At 46.4% G+C, this 15,436-nt stretch overlaps 1 protein-coding gene across 11 annotated transcripts in view; it reads right to left on the bottom strand.

Moving 5' to 3' along the window:
- PALM2AKAP2 (PALM2 and AKAP2 fusion) overlaps positions 1 to 15,436 on the bottom strand; it is a 469,130-nt gene that overhangs the window by 7,309 nt on the left and 446,385 nt on the right. For 8 of the 11 annotated variants that reach the window (XM_072842284.1, XM_072842285.1, XM_072842289.1 and 5 more), the window contains 2 exons: positions 6,899 to 7,077; positions 1,784 to 1,822 (listed from right to left, as the gene is read on the bottom strand). The exons of 1 other annotated variant lie outside the window; for it this stretch is intronic. In XM_072842284.1, the coding sequence (XP_072698385.1) occupies positions 1,784 to 1,822; positions 6,899 to 7,077 (218 nt within the window). The remainder of the gene's footprint in view (positions 1 to 1,783; positions 1,823 to 6,898; positions 7,078 to 15,436) is intronic. 2 more of the 11 variants (XM_072842286.1, XM_072842291.1) reach the window with 1 other exon arrangement.

Below are 15,436 nucleotides of genomic sequence, written 5' to 3'. Positions count from 1 at the left end.
TACTGATAATCATCAGCTCCCATCCCTGGTACTCATTATTTTGCAAAATTGGGAGATTTAAAAAATATATTGTGCTATAAATTAGCACAACCATCTTGAAGAACATTTTGCAAAATGTAATGAATGTGAGGATGTAAAAGCCCTGGAACCAGTACTTCCACTCCTCGATAGAGAGACATTCTTCCATAGGTTACGCAAGGGGATACGTATAACAACATTCACTGAAATGTTGTTTGTAACTGCAAAAAACAAGGAGAGAGAGAGAGAGAGAGAAACAACCAACATTTCCATCAATAGGAGGTTGAGCAAACAGTGATACATTAATTCAGTGGGATACTCCACAGAAGCTATAATGAATAGACTGGAGCCCTCGGTAATGATGTGGACATATCTAAAAACAATGTGGACAGAATAAAGTAAGGAGCAGAGGATGTTGCAATATGATATCATTTCTAGAAAGACATAAAGCATGCAAAACCAACATGTTATCCGTGTACATGAACATATGAAATATAAATATAAAAACATGCATAGAGATGATCAACATTGAACTCAAGAAAAGTTACCTCTCAGGAGAGAGAGAAATGGGGGCTGGGGAGAAGCAACAAGAGGGCTTGAATGGTATTTGCAAAAGTAATATCATTAATATTCATTATTAATATCCATTAGTAATATTAATAATTTTTAAAATATTAAGCAGATATTGTGAAATGATAAGAGTGGTCAAAGCTGGGTAGGTGGGCTTTATTGTTTTATTTTATCTCATATTATTGGAACATTTGAATGCCAACTCCACGGCATCAGGGTCTTTGCTTGGTTGACTGATCTATTTTGGAAACTAGAAGAGTGCCCAGTGTGCACTCGGTCCTCAATAAATTGCTAACTGAGCGAATGGACGAATGAGTCTCCCTAGAGTTCTGTATATTTGAAATAATTCTTTTAAAAAATAGTAAAAAGCTAAAGAAAAAAAAATAAAAACATTGTGTTTTCCCACAGCAAAAAAAGAAAAAGAAAGAAAGAAAGAGAAAAAGAAAGAAAGAAAGAAAGAAAGAAAGAAAGAAAGAAAGAAAGAAAGAAAGAAAGAAAGAAAGAGAGAGAGAGAGAAGGAGGAGGGGAAGAAGAATGTAAAAATTAGGGGAGAATGAAAAATACTCTGATTTTTCGTAGCACAAGTAATTGCAAAATATGTGTAAAAGGAAATTGTAGAAGAAAGGAGGAGACTTTTTGGAAATTCAATGCATAAATTAGGAGCTTCCAAAAGAAAAAAGAAAAAAAAAAACCCAACCCAAACCACCAGGCTTAAAGATGGGAGCGGGAAGGGGAGTGGGCAGTGGGATGGTTTACTTTGGGAACAACTGATCATGAGTCTACGCAGTGGAACTCTCTGGATTGGTGTTACGGACAACAAAGGGCTGGTCAGACCCGGCAGCTCGGTCCTGCTGAGCTGCACTTTCCTGAGCAGACCAGACTACACCGGCTAGCAGCGCCTGCAGAAACTAACGTCCGTGCCCTTGGGTGCAAACACCTTCCAGATCCACGGGCAGGGCAAGGTCTTCTCCAGCCCCCACCACACAGCACAGCAAAGCACAGCAGCGGGGAGCACCGTTGCATGTACCCCAACATTTCCAGGCAGTCCCCAGTTCCGAAAAGGCTGGAAGAAACAAACAGGAGACCAGCTGCCTTCTTGCCCGCCTCCTGGAACACATCTGCACACGGCAAACCACAGGGGCATGCACCTGGGTCACGCATGCAGGGACACCAAGACAAACAAGTGGAAGAGTACCTCGGAAGTCACCTTGCAAGACAGTAACTTAGAGGTGTACTGGCGGAGAGGGAAAAGAGCAGGGTTAGTACACGGCAGAGACACACTCGCACGACACCCCCCAACACCCCAGCTGGACACCAGTCCCCCCGCTGGGGGCAGACGGGAGGGGAGGACTCGCTTCATCTGATAGGAGTTTATCCAGAGATCTCCACCCATCGGAGCAAGGAGATACCCTGGCACCCACTGATAAAAATATCAGAGAAGCCACACGTTGTTAATCCAAGAGTCGTCGCTTTCGTTTCCTGTGCCTTGAATTAACAAGATTCTCCTCCGTCCCCCCCACTGCCACCGGCTGCCCACCAGCGAGGTCCGGGACGGCCACTTCGGACGCGCTGGAGTCTGCAGCCCACCTGCCTCTTCTCTGCCCGTAGCTCCTCTGAGCCCCACAGCTGCCTTGTGGCCCACTGTCCCACAGGAGGAGGACCCTGAGCACAGGCAGGGCGTGATTTGGAGCCCAGGTTGGGGGTGGGTGGGTGGATTCCATGAAGCTGAGCCCCGGTGGTCCTCATCACTATTTGGGGGGCCTGGCTAGGTTCCTGGCAGGGGAGTGATCATGCAGGAACTAGAGGGACTCTTTGGTTCCTGTAGGAAACTGTAAGTCCCTGCAAGTCAAGCCCAGAACAAAATGGACCCACTATGGGAAATGACATAGAAGAATGCCCCCCTGTGGGATTATGGTATTGACCTCATTTACACAGCTTAGGACACTGGAGGCATTTCTTGGTCTCTGCCATTGGCATCACGGACTGGTTACATGGGGTCCTATGTCTGGGGTCATTAATGGCTTCTAATGTGTAGTGCTACAAATTAGAGTTCTGTAATGACCAGGCTGAGGACGGGGCTCCGATGAATCCTCTGTGTCCCCCCACAGGGTGGGAGCAGCTAGGAGAAATCTGGGCAGCACGAAGAATCCTTGATTGTGGCTCAGCTTCCCATGGAGCCGGGGGTGTGGGGCTCTGGATGGGCTCATCCGCTCACTGAGAATAAGTGGGTCGGTGTCTTGGTTTGAGGGGAAAGATGTGCGAGGAATTCTTAGAAAAGCAACGAACTGCTAGTCCCCAGCTTTGCCTGAGAACAGGGGAGGCCTTCTCTCATTCCAAGACCGGCAGGGGTGACCGAAAGACTTCTCAGTAACTGTTTTTGGGGTGAGATAGAGAGTAGAAAATCCACCACGAGTAGATCCTATGCCACAGGCGGGGTTGGGGCTGAATGCCTATGGGAGGCCGTAATTTGGACGCAGGTCAGCAGCTCTTCAATTGAGAAAGAAAAAGCAATCCACCAACCTGCTCAGGAGCATCACTGACTCAAGAACCTACCTTCCTCCTCTGAGGCTCAGGGAACAGCTGGCCAGAAAACCACTTTGGCCTAAATATCCTTCCTTTGCAAGGCATCAAGGAGCCTTTTAGGAAACTATGATTCATCAGCCCATCGTGTGTTCCATGACTAACCAGAGATGGTATCAGGGCTAGATAAGGGGACGTTTCCACATAAGAAAACCATTTCCAGAAAAGAGAAACCCACAATAAGGACAGGACTGTCGCATCTGGCTGTGCGATGCACGCACGGAAGCACCAGGCTGAGGGGGGTTGTTGGGGCTGGAGCTCGGTGCCCTCAATTCTATCACAGTGTGGCAGGGACAGGGGTGCATCCTGGCAGGTGCCTTTTTCTAATTTTTAAAAGGTCCCCGTGAAGGCTGGTAAGCAGCCAGGGAAGAGGCTAAGGGTGGGGACAGCGGCCTCCCTGCCCTCAAATTTGCTGAGGGGTCCATTAGTCAGTGGGGTCTGGCTAAAACCTTGAGCACCGAGATTCTCCTTGGTGATCACATCACACGGAACAGGGAAACCAGTGGGCGGGCACCTGCTCAAGGTCTGAGCTGGTAACAAGGATGGCCACGGGGGGGTGGGGTGGGGGGGGGCGTTTCCAGGTCCTTGTTACTAACTTTTCCACCAACTTTGAAAGGAGCGGAACAATCACAGATGACTTAAGGTCCCTGATGCCGTGACTTGTGGGGAGATACCCCAAAAGAGAGAGTCATGATTTAATTTCCCATCTTCTGTCATTCTCTGAGCTGTCACCTTATTTCCAGCAGAAGAAGGGACAGCTAAGAGCCCTGAAAGAGGCCACCGAATACTGCGGCTTCTCCCACACCATCGCCTAGCAGGGGTTCCTTGAGCCAGAGGCCTCCTTCCAGTCTTGCATATGATTTTTTTATATATATAAAGTGGGAAAGTATAAGCTGCAAACGAGTTGGGGATGGGATTCCGGATACCACTGCTGCTCCAGGGTGGGGCTATTGAATCTGCCTGGATGGCAAGGACATTTTTCTCGGGGTTGGCAAAAACTCATGGAAACTATGCGCACAGCTTCTCTTGGCTCCTCTGTCTTCCCTTTCTCCGTCCTTCCTGCTCAGTAAGTCCTTCCTGCTCAGTAAGACCGTGCGTCTAACATACCACTACACATGCAGCCCAGAGGCCCCATTCTGTTTCTAGATTTTCCTTCTCCTTGGCCAGCAAGTTAGGATTCTTTTCGTTCCAGTTAGAAAGAGCTTGCTGCTTCCTAAGATTAAACACAAGGTTGGGTCTGGATCCTGTGCGGGACCTGCTGCTGCCAGGTGACTTACTGGAAGGAATACTGGCAGGTGGGTGTGTAATGTGACACTGGACTCAGGTGATCCATGTGAGGCTCCTGGAGGGTGCAGAGTCTAAGAAGCCACATCTCGCCCACAGAACAGTGTGTATGGACTGAACCAGGAAAGCTGAACTACCAGCTTCTGGGACAGGGAATCCAGGTACACAGTCAAACATCAAGCAATCCATTTGTTCCCTATGATGATCCTTCTGGTAGAAGAGACAAGGAAAGAGGGGGCCAGGGATCAGCAAGGGAAACAAATGAAGGTTTGTTCGTTCCTATGGGTAAACGTCAACACGCTCCCCAGTGACTGATGTAGATACGATAGAAAGGATCCCCTGAATTAGAAGGTCTGAGAGGTGAAGTCACAGGTGCCTCAAAAATCAGGTTTGGCGGATGGTCACATATTTGCTTTAGAAGCAATCTGAGTAGGTGTTGGAAGTTCTGGGTCTCTTAAAAGAGGATATAGTGGATTGGACAGATTTTGTTCTGTTCCTAAGGACTTCCTCCAACAATAAACGTGGTTCTCTTGTAGTACCAAGGATGATGCAAAACACCTGGCTTTCGATATTAACAGCCCGGTTAGTTAATAGGTTTCTTCCTTATTTGACATGTTTATTTACTTGAGAAAAATAGAGACAGGAAGCTGCCTCTCACTGAGTGAGGGGTCATCGTATATTGAAATGTTGGTTCCAAGAAGCTTCCTTAATGCAGAGGGGAAACCCAATCTGGTTGCATCCTGAGTTTGCAGGAAGGTGGCTTCCAGCCCCTGTGGGTGGAATGAGTAGCAGTGGGCTCTTCGTTTGGGTGGGTAGTATTTCCTTCTAGTATCTGCACCTCAACACAAAAGGCTCACACAAGAGATACGCGGCACGTGCTTAGGAAACGCTTGCATGGGTCACATGCAGAGTGGTTCCATTCACTCCTCCCCTTCCATGCTGGATGCAAGGGGTCTGCTCCGTTAACTTTCACCACAGCTGCTGACAGACGCTGCAGACTCACCGGGAGAAAACAAGCCACTTACAGCACTAGGTTTCAAAAGCACAGGCTCCAGAGAATACCTAAAGGTAAAACTCCATATTTTAAGTGGGGCTGCAAAGAAGGGCTGGCTCAGGTGACTTCGTGGGCAGAAGTCCTATGGGCTTGGGGAAGGAGCCCCAACAGCAGAAGGGTCTGCGCCAGCTGCCAAGGGCCAGGCCCCATCTACTATGCAGTACAAGGAATGGCCCCCAAATGCTCCAGCCTAACAGAATAGCCGAGTCAGTGTTCCAGACAGCTTAGGTGTAACCCCAAGGGAGAGGGACACAAGCAAGTCATCAGGCTGCTACAGATATGTCTGCTTTCTGTATCATTAAGTATTTTAAAAGCATCGTTCGGTATCTGGATTTACGTCCAGAAACCCTCGGACTTTGCCCACTAGGATATGCAAGGCAGCAAGTAGGCATGGGAGTCCTACTGCGAGCCCGTAGCATTCAAGTTTAAAGTGACCCAATAATTTATCATCCAAACTGGGGCACTTTCAGAGGTGAAAGAGGAGGCTATTGGAAATCACACCAGAACCACAGGCATAAACCAGCACGGTCTGGGTAAACTGGGCAGTGTCTTCAATTGACTCAAGGAAAACTGTGTGGGGATGGGGGATGATCACTTCAATAAATGGTACGAGACTGAAGCGACCAGACTCCCAGGAGGTTGGCACAGGCCCGAGGCTGGTCCCCAGGCTCCTGGCTGTGGAGATTGTGCGAAACAATGGCCCTTGTGTCTCTTACTGGAGAAAGAAACCACAGAGCAGATGACTTCCTTCATGGCTCATGTGAGTGTCATGTGCAAAAGTCTTGACAACTGAGGGCATCAGGGCAGCCCTGTGGTTTCCAACTGTCATTTTAAATGGCTCTTTCCTGCCAAGCTGTACACACACACTTGGTAAGAGTCCAAAACACACTCAGCTTTGTGCACACTGTGTAACCTTTATGGGGACTGCTCAGGGTGGACATGAGGGGGATGGCATCATCAGAGCTCTCTAGAGAAATAAAACCTCGACGGGGCAGGCCAGCGATGGTAGCAGTTGGCCCCCTGGTGCCCGGGGACGATTTCAGGGTGCTTGTGTCCTTCCTCTTGTGTTGCCCTAACATGTTTCGTTTGTTTTTTTCTACACACCCGACATCCCCAGCACCAGCCTTGCCAGTGGCTCCAGCCACACTCGGCAGCAGAAGGACCCACTCTTCGCACAACATTTTTTGAGAAACAGGGCCAAAGCACCCAAACCCCACTCCAGGCATGTTAAACGATACATGCGAGAATTGGTTTTGGAACCAGGATGCTGGCCAGACGACTGCACACACACACACACACACACACAGACACCCAAGCCTGAACTGGAATAACCGTGCACCAGGCGGATGTTCGCGCTCGGAGGAGGGGAGGAGGAAAGGAGGAAAAACTTACACTACTATCATCCATCCTCTCACGCCTTTTAGATTTGTGTGTCTCATAGTCTTCCATGAGGGTCTGCATCAGATTCTTGGGCCGCTGGAATCCGGCAGCCTCTTCGGGGGCTAAGTCAGGCTGCGAGCTGGGGCCTTCAGCTGAGGGGGATGGAGGAGGTTTGACTTTCTCTATTGTCCCTGAAACAATACGAAGAGAACACCCTTTCTAAGCTTGTCTGCTCATGACCGCTTCTAGAAAGAACACGGGCAAAAAGCAACCTCTGACAGAGAGCAGTAGTTAAGTGCAGGTCCCCTCACGGCAGAGACTAAAGGTTGAAGCTGAAGTCACAAAGCCGTCTGACAAAGACCTCAAGGACACCAGTGCTACAGGGTCAGTAGGACCAAGGAGGCCCGCAGGCACTTTGGAAACATATGTCAGAAAGACACTGGCTCCGGGTGTTCTGGGGACATGTCCTCTATCACGGATTGGAGGATTTGACTGTCAGAGGTGGCGGTGCCATCGAGCCTTTCGAAACCCACTTTTTACAGCTGAGGAAAACAGGCCCTGCAAGGGGACTGCCATGTGGAGGCCCCAGGGTGCTGGTGATGGTACCAGGTCCCCTGCTTTCCTTACCAGGTTCTTTTCTTACATGAGAAGCCACCCACGGGCAGCCGACCTGCCCAGCCTTTCTGCATGGATAGCCCAGGACTATAAAACATTTGAATGAGAACCAGGCTTGTTCTTCCCAGGTCACCCCAGTCTTCCATTGGCCAGCTTCCTTCTTGACCTTACCTGCCGGGGTCCTGAGAGCATATGGTTTGAGACCCTCAGACCATAAGGTAGGAATACCGACAAAGGCAAGGTCCGTGTTGTAGAAAGGTGTGTGCCAGACTTTGGGAAGGGGTGACTTTAGCTTCCGAAGTGCCCTACAAGAATTCTCAGGATAAGGGGATTGGGTCAACTGTGATGCTACGGTGACTCCAGACACTTTCGTTAAGACGGTCTGCATCCTTCCCTCTTGGGAAATGCCTGGCCCTGATTTCTGGCCCATCACGGGGTTGGTCTCATTGCCACAGAGCCCCAGGTGCACTTCTAAGAAGTACCTTCAGGTGCAACAGCCATGATTTTTCCAACTATGCCCCTCGTGGGAGGCATGGCGAGGGTGATGGACAAGGTATGTAGAGGAGATACACAAAATAAAGAGGGCCATTTGAGTCGAAAAGTTTGGAAAGCACCAGTGGAGGAGACAGACCCATTTGACCCCTTTCATTCTCCAGTGGAGGTGGCTCATGTTTCTTCCTCTGACTCCCTAGACTTCTAACTTGGCAACAGCCTGCTGTAGCCACAGTCACGAATGAAGCCCAGGGACGTATCTCTGGGTGGGCAGCTACAGTCCTTTGCACAGCTCCTTTTGATGGGAGTTGGACACCCTCCCGACCCCCTAGAGTTCAGGAAACCCAGGCTTCAATCCTTGCACTTCCATTAACTAGCTCCGTGTTGATTGTAGACAACCACGTAATTGTTCCCACTTTTATTTTGGGCTGATCACTTAAGAGTTCCAAGTCTCAACTCTCCCAGCTATAAAAAGAGAGGTTGGGAAGAAGTTGTCTTTGAAGTCCCTTCTAACTCAACTATTTTGCTATTCAGACAAATATTTTTGGCAAGAAGATCAATCCTTATTGGTTAAAAAAAAAAAGGCACGGGGCCATCATATTTGGCATATTAGACATGAAGTGGTTTTTAATACACAGGGCACTCTATCTGCAGAGCCACGATTGTATCATTACTCAGTGAAATACATGGCCTTGACTTAAATTACACAGATCACTAATAAAAAATCTTTTGATAGGACAGCAAGGCAATTAATATTTCCAAGTCCTCAAATTCACTAGCAATGGATTCTATTTTTTATTATGGAAACAGGGAATGCTATAATGATTTATAGACCCATCCACTATATTACATAGTTAGCAGGATTTTACCCTGCCTTCTCAATCTACCCTTCCTTCCTTCTTCTTTTCATACTGAAGTATTTTAAAACAGTCCTAGACCTTAGGTAGTTATCACCCCTGAGCGCTTAAGGATGTATCTCTAAAAATTCACATTGTCTTTTAAAATGAAACCTTGAAAAAGTACACGGCAGAGTGGTCAGCACGCAGCTGTGGGGTGAGCCGCTTGGGTTTGAATCTGCTACTTAGCAGCCACAGAACCTTGGGCAAGTTACTTACTGTGTCTCTCATCTCAGTGTCCCCATCTGTAAAATGGGAATGATGCTAGAGGTCCCTTCCTCACACAGTTGGTATAAGGACTAAGTTGATATTTATAAAGTTAATATTTAAGAGTGAGCATCCAAGGAATCTAGTTACTATTGATTTTCACACTTGATCTTAGCCAAAAGGCCAAGAAGCGCTACTACTGATTTCCAATCTCAAAGAACAGTATGTCTACTGAGGGAGAATGGGCAATTTCAAGGACGTACTCTGCATAAGATTTTTACAACTCTTCCAGAACTAGAAATAGACACCACATTGCCAGGTTCCGCATTTTCCAACCGACTTCATGGGTATCCAAATAATTTCCCTGCAGTCATATTAACCTTCTAGAAAGCAGAGCCCATGCTCCAACTTCTTCCTTTCACACATACCATAGCAGGACCCCTGGCTCATGGCACTTTGTTTATACTTCTGTGAAAGCCTTTTCACATATTGGCTTGTATCATACCTGCTTGTTTGAGCTTCTCTTCTCAGTTAAGCTATCATGTCAACCCAGGATAGGGATGATTTCAAGCATTATGAACTCCTTAACTCATCTGAATGTAAACTCCATTAGAGTAGGTCCTTGTCTGTCCTGGTCATTGCTGGATCCCAGTGGGGTATTTGGCACAAGGTAGGAGCTCCTGTTTGTTGAATAAACCAGTGAGTACATTGTGACATACACTAGCAGCCACTTATTAGATACTTGTGGATTGGGACAAAATTCCCAGTAAAAAAATCTGAGGAAAGAGTTTAAATGTTTTCACCAAAGCCATGAAATAAAGCAATCTTGGTCTACAGAATCACAAACTCAACAGCTTTGTAGTAATAACAAGTACACTTATGTGGCATTTTAGTTGTAGGCTTCATGTCATGTGATCCTTACAACAACCCTGGGATGTAGACGGGGTCAATGACATGACATCGGAGAATGGTTTAGAGCACAGAGACTCCGCGGCTAAAGCCAGCCTAAGTTACGTTAGCTAGAGTTAACATTCAGAGTTGGGTCTGGTCTGGAACCCAAATTGTGTTGATTATGGCTAAATTAGATGATGGGATGTAGGCTGAAAGAGAATCATAAAGAGAGTGAAGGGTTAATATAGAGAAGTAGTCAAATATTGAACATTAAAATACATTTCCCAGCTTATTAATATTCCAGCAAAACCACCCATCCCCGGAGCAAGTTTTACCAGCTACAGCCACTAGAGGTCACATGAGTAACAGGTAAGAAGACCCGGCTCAGTGGCTCTGGAACTGCCACCTCCAAAGAGGCTGAGAAGTCAGAGAGAACAGGTGTCACATTGACCAACCCCACGTCACAGCTTCAAGGGAAGCTGCCACAGGTCCCCTGGGAAAGGAGGCGCTGGGACCCATCCCTGGACTCCTGGCCATCAGTGTGGTTGGTATGAGAGGAGGTCGCTGGTCGCTTGGCTGGGCTTCTCTGCTGGGCCCTGAGATCTCCAACCATCCTGCCCTCAGGACGGTTCCAACTCTGCACTGGAATTCCGTGTGCCATCTCAGGACTGACACAGGTTGCCAAACAGCGGGAGGGGCATCTGCTCCATACCCAACGTCTTCCTCTGAAGGCCCAAGATTGCAGCCAACAGTCCTCTCGATGAGAACGGAGAAGAAACTTCTAATGTTCTTTCCGCAGCAGTGGACACTGCACACACCACCACGTTTGGTCTCGGGGATCATTACATGAATGTGATGCGAGATGGTCTGTGCCACAGGCCTGTGAAGTCTGTCTCACCTTGTCCATGGCCCTGTAAGGCCCCTTGAAACTCCTTGGCCCAGAGGACACACACCATTATGATTCCAGAACAGTGATAGTTATTTTTGGTGCTCACACAGCACTTCCCAGCACGTCCAGTTTCCATCCCCACTTGCTCCATCAAAACTTGCTCTCACATGTTTATTCACTTAGTGAATGGCTGAATAGCTGATGGTAGCTGAAAGGGGCCTCGGTTTTCAATGACAAATATCCTGCTGTCTCACTCGCTGGTGGGGACTGCATACTCTACAAACTAGCTCTCTTGACGGACGCCCGCCACTGTCCCTGTGAAACTACATGAACAGAAAGTGTCACGCAGACCTCGGGGTACACCTGTGTTGGTCTTGGCCAAAGGGTGGCACCTGACATTTACAGAGCAGAGAGCAGGTGCACTGTGAGTTCTATGACATTTGACGTAAGGAACCATCAGAATAATAAAACTAGGTGGAAATGCTCAGTGGAGGGTAGGAAACATTTTCAAGTTTCCTTCATAAACGTGATTTTGTTCAAACTATTCCATCTAGAGTAACATTGTTTATTTGTTACTGTTTTTTAAAATTTGTCTTAAATTCCAGTACAGCTTTTTAAAAAAAAAAAAAAAAAAGATTTTATTTATTTATTCACGAGAGACACAGAGAGAAGCAGAGACACAGGCAGAAGGAGAAGCAGGCTCCCTGTGGGGAACCCGATGTGGGCCTCGATCCCGGGATCCCAGGATCCCGCCTTGGGCCAGAGGCAGACACTCAACCACTGAGCCACCCAGGCGTCCCTAAATTCCAGTATAGTTAACACGCAGTGTGATACTCACTTCAGGTGTACAATACAGTGATTCAACAATTCTATACGTTACTCAGTGCTCATCATGGTTAAGTGTGCTCTTAATCCCCATCACCTATTTTACCCAGCCTCCTACCCGCCTTCCTTCTGGTGACCAGAAGTTTATGGTCTACAGTTCAGAGTCTGGTTTTTCGGTTTCTTTTTTTTCTTTGTTCGTTTGTTTAGTTTCTTAAATTTGTCTTCCTGTGACTGACCTATTTCATTTAGGATTAAACCCTCCAGATCCATCCGTGTTGTTGCAAATGGTAAGATTTCATTTTTGATGGTTGAATAATATTCGTGTGTGTGTGTGCGCGCGCACACGTACACACATACCATGTCTTCTTTATTCATTCATCTATCAATGACGTTTGGGCTGCTTCCACAGTTTGACGATTGTAAATTATGTTGCAATAAACATAGGGGTGCATGTATCTTTTTGAATAAGTGTTCCTATTCTTTGGGTAAATATTCATCGAGAGTAATTTTATTTTATTTTATTTTATTTTTTTAAAATTTTTATTTATTTATGATAGTTACAGAGAGAGAGAGAGAGGGAGGCAGAGAGAGAAGCAGGCTCCATGCACCGGGGAGCCTGATGTGGGATTCGATCCCGGGTCTCCAGGATCGTGCTCTGGGCCAAAGGCAGGCGCCAAACCGCTGCGCCACCCAGGGTAATTTTAGACTTAATACGCTCTTCAACGTGTTTGAAGGTGAACAACTTCACTTGGGTGGGAGGATTCCAGAGCCCTTTCTAAAATTGTGTCCTATTTGCTTAGCTTTCTAAGGTAGATCTAGCTGCTAACCAACAGTCATTAGTAAACACTAGGTTAAAGAAAACTTTAGAAATAACCTGAGATGGGGCAGCCCTGGTGGCTCAGCGGTTTAGCGCCACCTGCAGCCCAGGGCGTGATCCTGGAGACCCGGGATCGAGTCCCACGTCGGGCTCCCTGCATGGAGCCTGCTTCTCCCTCTGCCTGTGTCTCTGCCTCTCTCTCTCTCTCTCTGTCTCTTGTGAATAAATAAATAAAATTAAAAAAAAAAAAAAGAAAAGAAAAGAAATAACCTGAGATGGATTTCTTTACCAGAGGACTTCTCCAAGGTTTTAGCGCTACTGTGATCATGAATCACTAATTCAAGGATGGTGTGATATTTCTCAAATTTATTTAACCAGAGAACCTCATTTCATAAAATTCCTATTAATATCTCAAGGAAAACAGTTTGTGAAATATTGTTCTCTAGCACATACTAGTTACCTTAATGAGCTCCTGTAAGTTCAACTAATAATTAAGTATAGGCACAAAGCTTATATACAAGGATTTTTACCATCATACTTTTTTATAACTATACATGTAGAAACAACCAAGATACTTGATCATTGGGGAATGGTTAAATTAGATATTATTAGATATTATTCAGATAATGAGGTATTATTTAGTTATCACAAATCATGTCTAGTCTTTCAAATTTGGAGGAATGGTTAAGGTCATGGGAAAATACTAAAAATACTTTAAGAAAAAACAAACAAATAGGTTGTAAAAGCAGATGTATTGGGATCCCTGGGTGGTTCAGCGGCTGAAGCGTCTGCTTTTGGCCCAGGTCATGATCCCTGAGTCCTGGGATCGAGTCCCCCATCAGACTCCCCACAGTGAGCCTGCTTCTCCCTCTGCCTATGTCTATGCCCTCTCTCTGTGTGTGTGTCTCATGAATAAATAAATAAGATTTAAAAAGAAAAAGCAGATATATTGCAGGGGTTTAAGAGTACAGGCTTTGGATCCAGACTGCCAGGGTTCAAATCCTGGTTTTCCACTTACTAGCTGTGTGAAAGAAAGCAAAAAAGTATGCATGACATCTGGTAAAACCTTACCCCGTATGAGATGAACAGTCCTATGGTGGGCAGAGCAACAGCCTCCACAAGGATGTCTACATGTTAATCTCTAAAACCCACGAAGATGTTCCCCTCATGGCAAAAGGACTTTGCAGATGTGATGAAGTTAGGGACTGAGCAGGGAAAACTATCTTCCATGGTCCAGTTGGGCTTGATGTAACCACATGGGTTCTTAAAAGAGGGAAGCAGGAGGGTCAGAGAGAGAAAGAGAGACTTGAAAGCACTACGCTGTGGCTGTGAAGATGGTAGAAGGGCCATGAGCCAAGGAATGCAGGCAGCCTCTAGAATTGGACAAAGGAAGGAGCCCAAGAGTCCCTGAAAAGGACACAGCCCTATTAACACATTGATTTTAGCCCAGACGGACACTATCTTAGTCTGCTTGAGGAGCCATAACAAAATACCATGGCCCAGGTGGCTAACCCAACAGAAGTGTACTTTTTCACAGTTCTGGAGGCTGGAAGTCTAAAATCAGGGTGCCAGTAGGGTTGGGTTCTGGTAAGAACTGTCTTTGTATTTTGCACATGGCTGCCTCTCACTTTTCTGAAAAAGGCACTAATTTCATCACAAGGGTCCCACCCTCATGACCTCATCTAACACAATCACCTCTTACAAAGTGCTCATCTCCACTGGGGGTTAGGGCTCAACATATGAATTGGGGGCGGGAGGGGGGGCACATTCAATCCATACCTGACACACTACAAACTTTTGACCTCTAGAACTGTAAGATAATAAATTTGTGTTGTTTAAAGCCCCTCCACTCATGGTGATTTGTCACAGCAGTGATAGGAAATTAAGACAAATATAAATCCAATATTATCCTCCATGTGACTTACGCACACGGAGAGTAGTAGGCAGGTCGCAGTGTGGATTATGAATCACTTTGAGTTTTATCTTTATTCTTTGTTTCCCATTTTTCTTCCTATGAAAAGCATGAATTAATTAAAAAATATAAAACCGACCAGAAAAAAAATCCTGTTAAATATGATTAACCACGCCAAGAAAAGTAGATAAAGCTGTCTACACTTTAACCTTCGCGGACGAGGCAATCCTCAAGCCCTTCCATCTTGCTGATGAGCTGACACCTCCCTGGGGCCTCTGGTCAGCACTGCTCCCATCTGTAGGTCTGCGAGGGGGACTAAGGAGCAGAGGCGGCAGCTACATCTCACTCCAGATTAGTAAATCCGCCTCCCATCAGGAGTGGAAAACTAGAACATGTGAATGTGTGTTTCCTGTTTTTGAATTATAAGGAAACCATTATTATAAAGAACTCCTATTATGAAATAGTTAAATCAGTTTCTGGTCCAGAGAGAGAAAGCTATGCCTTGGGTACACTTGTGGATTTTCCAGGCAAGAAGGATTTCCCTCGGGCATCTAAGACAGGCTATGCTGCCCAGGGGAGGGGGTGGCAGAGAAAAGAATAAGGAACCCAGCGAGGGCCGCACGTCCTCAGAACACAGCTGTTACCATCCCTGACTGCCCAAACCCTCCTTCTGTAGGAACAAGGCTAACTTCTAATAGGCCAAGAACACGGATTTCAAAAGTTTAGAAAATTATTTTGGCCAAAAACTCTGATTCGGGGGATTATTATATTCCAAATATATGATGTCTGAGTTCTTAAATCAAAGATCCTTTGTTTCTACATTTCTCCAAAGGAAAAAAAAAAGCCATCACCCACTCTTACTTAAAAACCAAACCGAACCGAACAAAGACGCCCACCAGATGCCATGCCTGGGCCAGGCCTCCTTCAATGACCTCCTTTCTTCACTCAGCATGGGGATATGATTGCAAACATCTAGGATGACTCACAAGTCCCCAGAAAGAAATGA

This window comes from Canis lupus, chromosome 10 (assembly GCF_048164855.1).
Source record: "Canis lupus baileyi chromosome 10, mCanLup2.hap1, whole genome shotgun sequence".
Taxonomy (NCBI): domain Eukaryota; kingdom Metazoa; phylum Chordata; class Mammalia; order Carnivora; family Canidae; genus Canis; species Canis lupus.
Note: the sequence above shows the minus strand (reverse complement) of the source record. Positions and strands in the feature narration are given on the sequence as shown.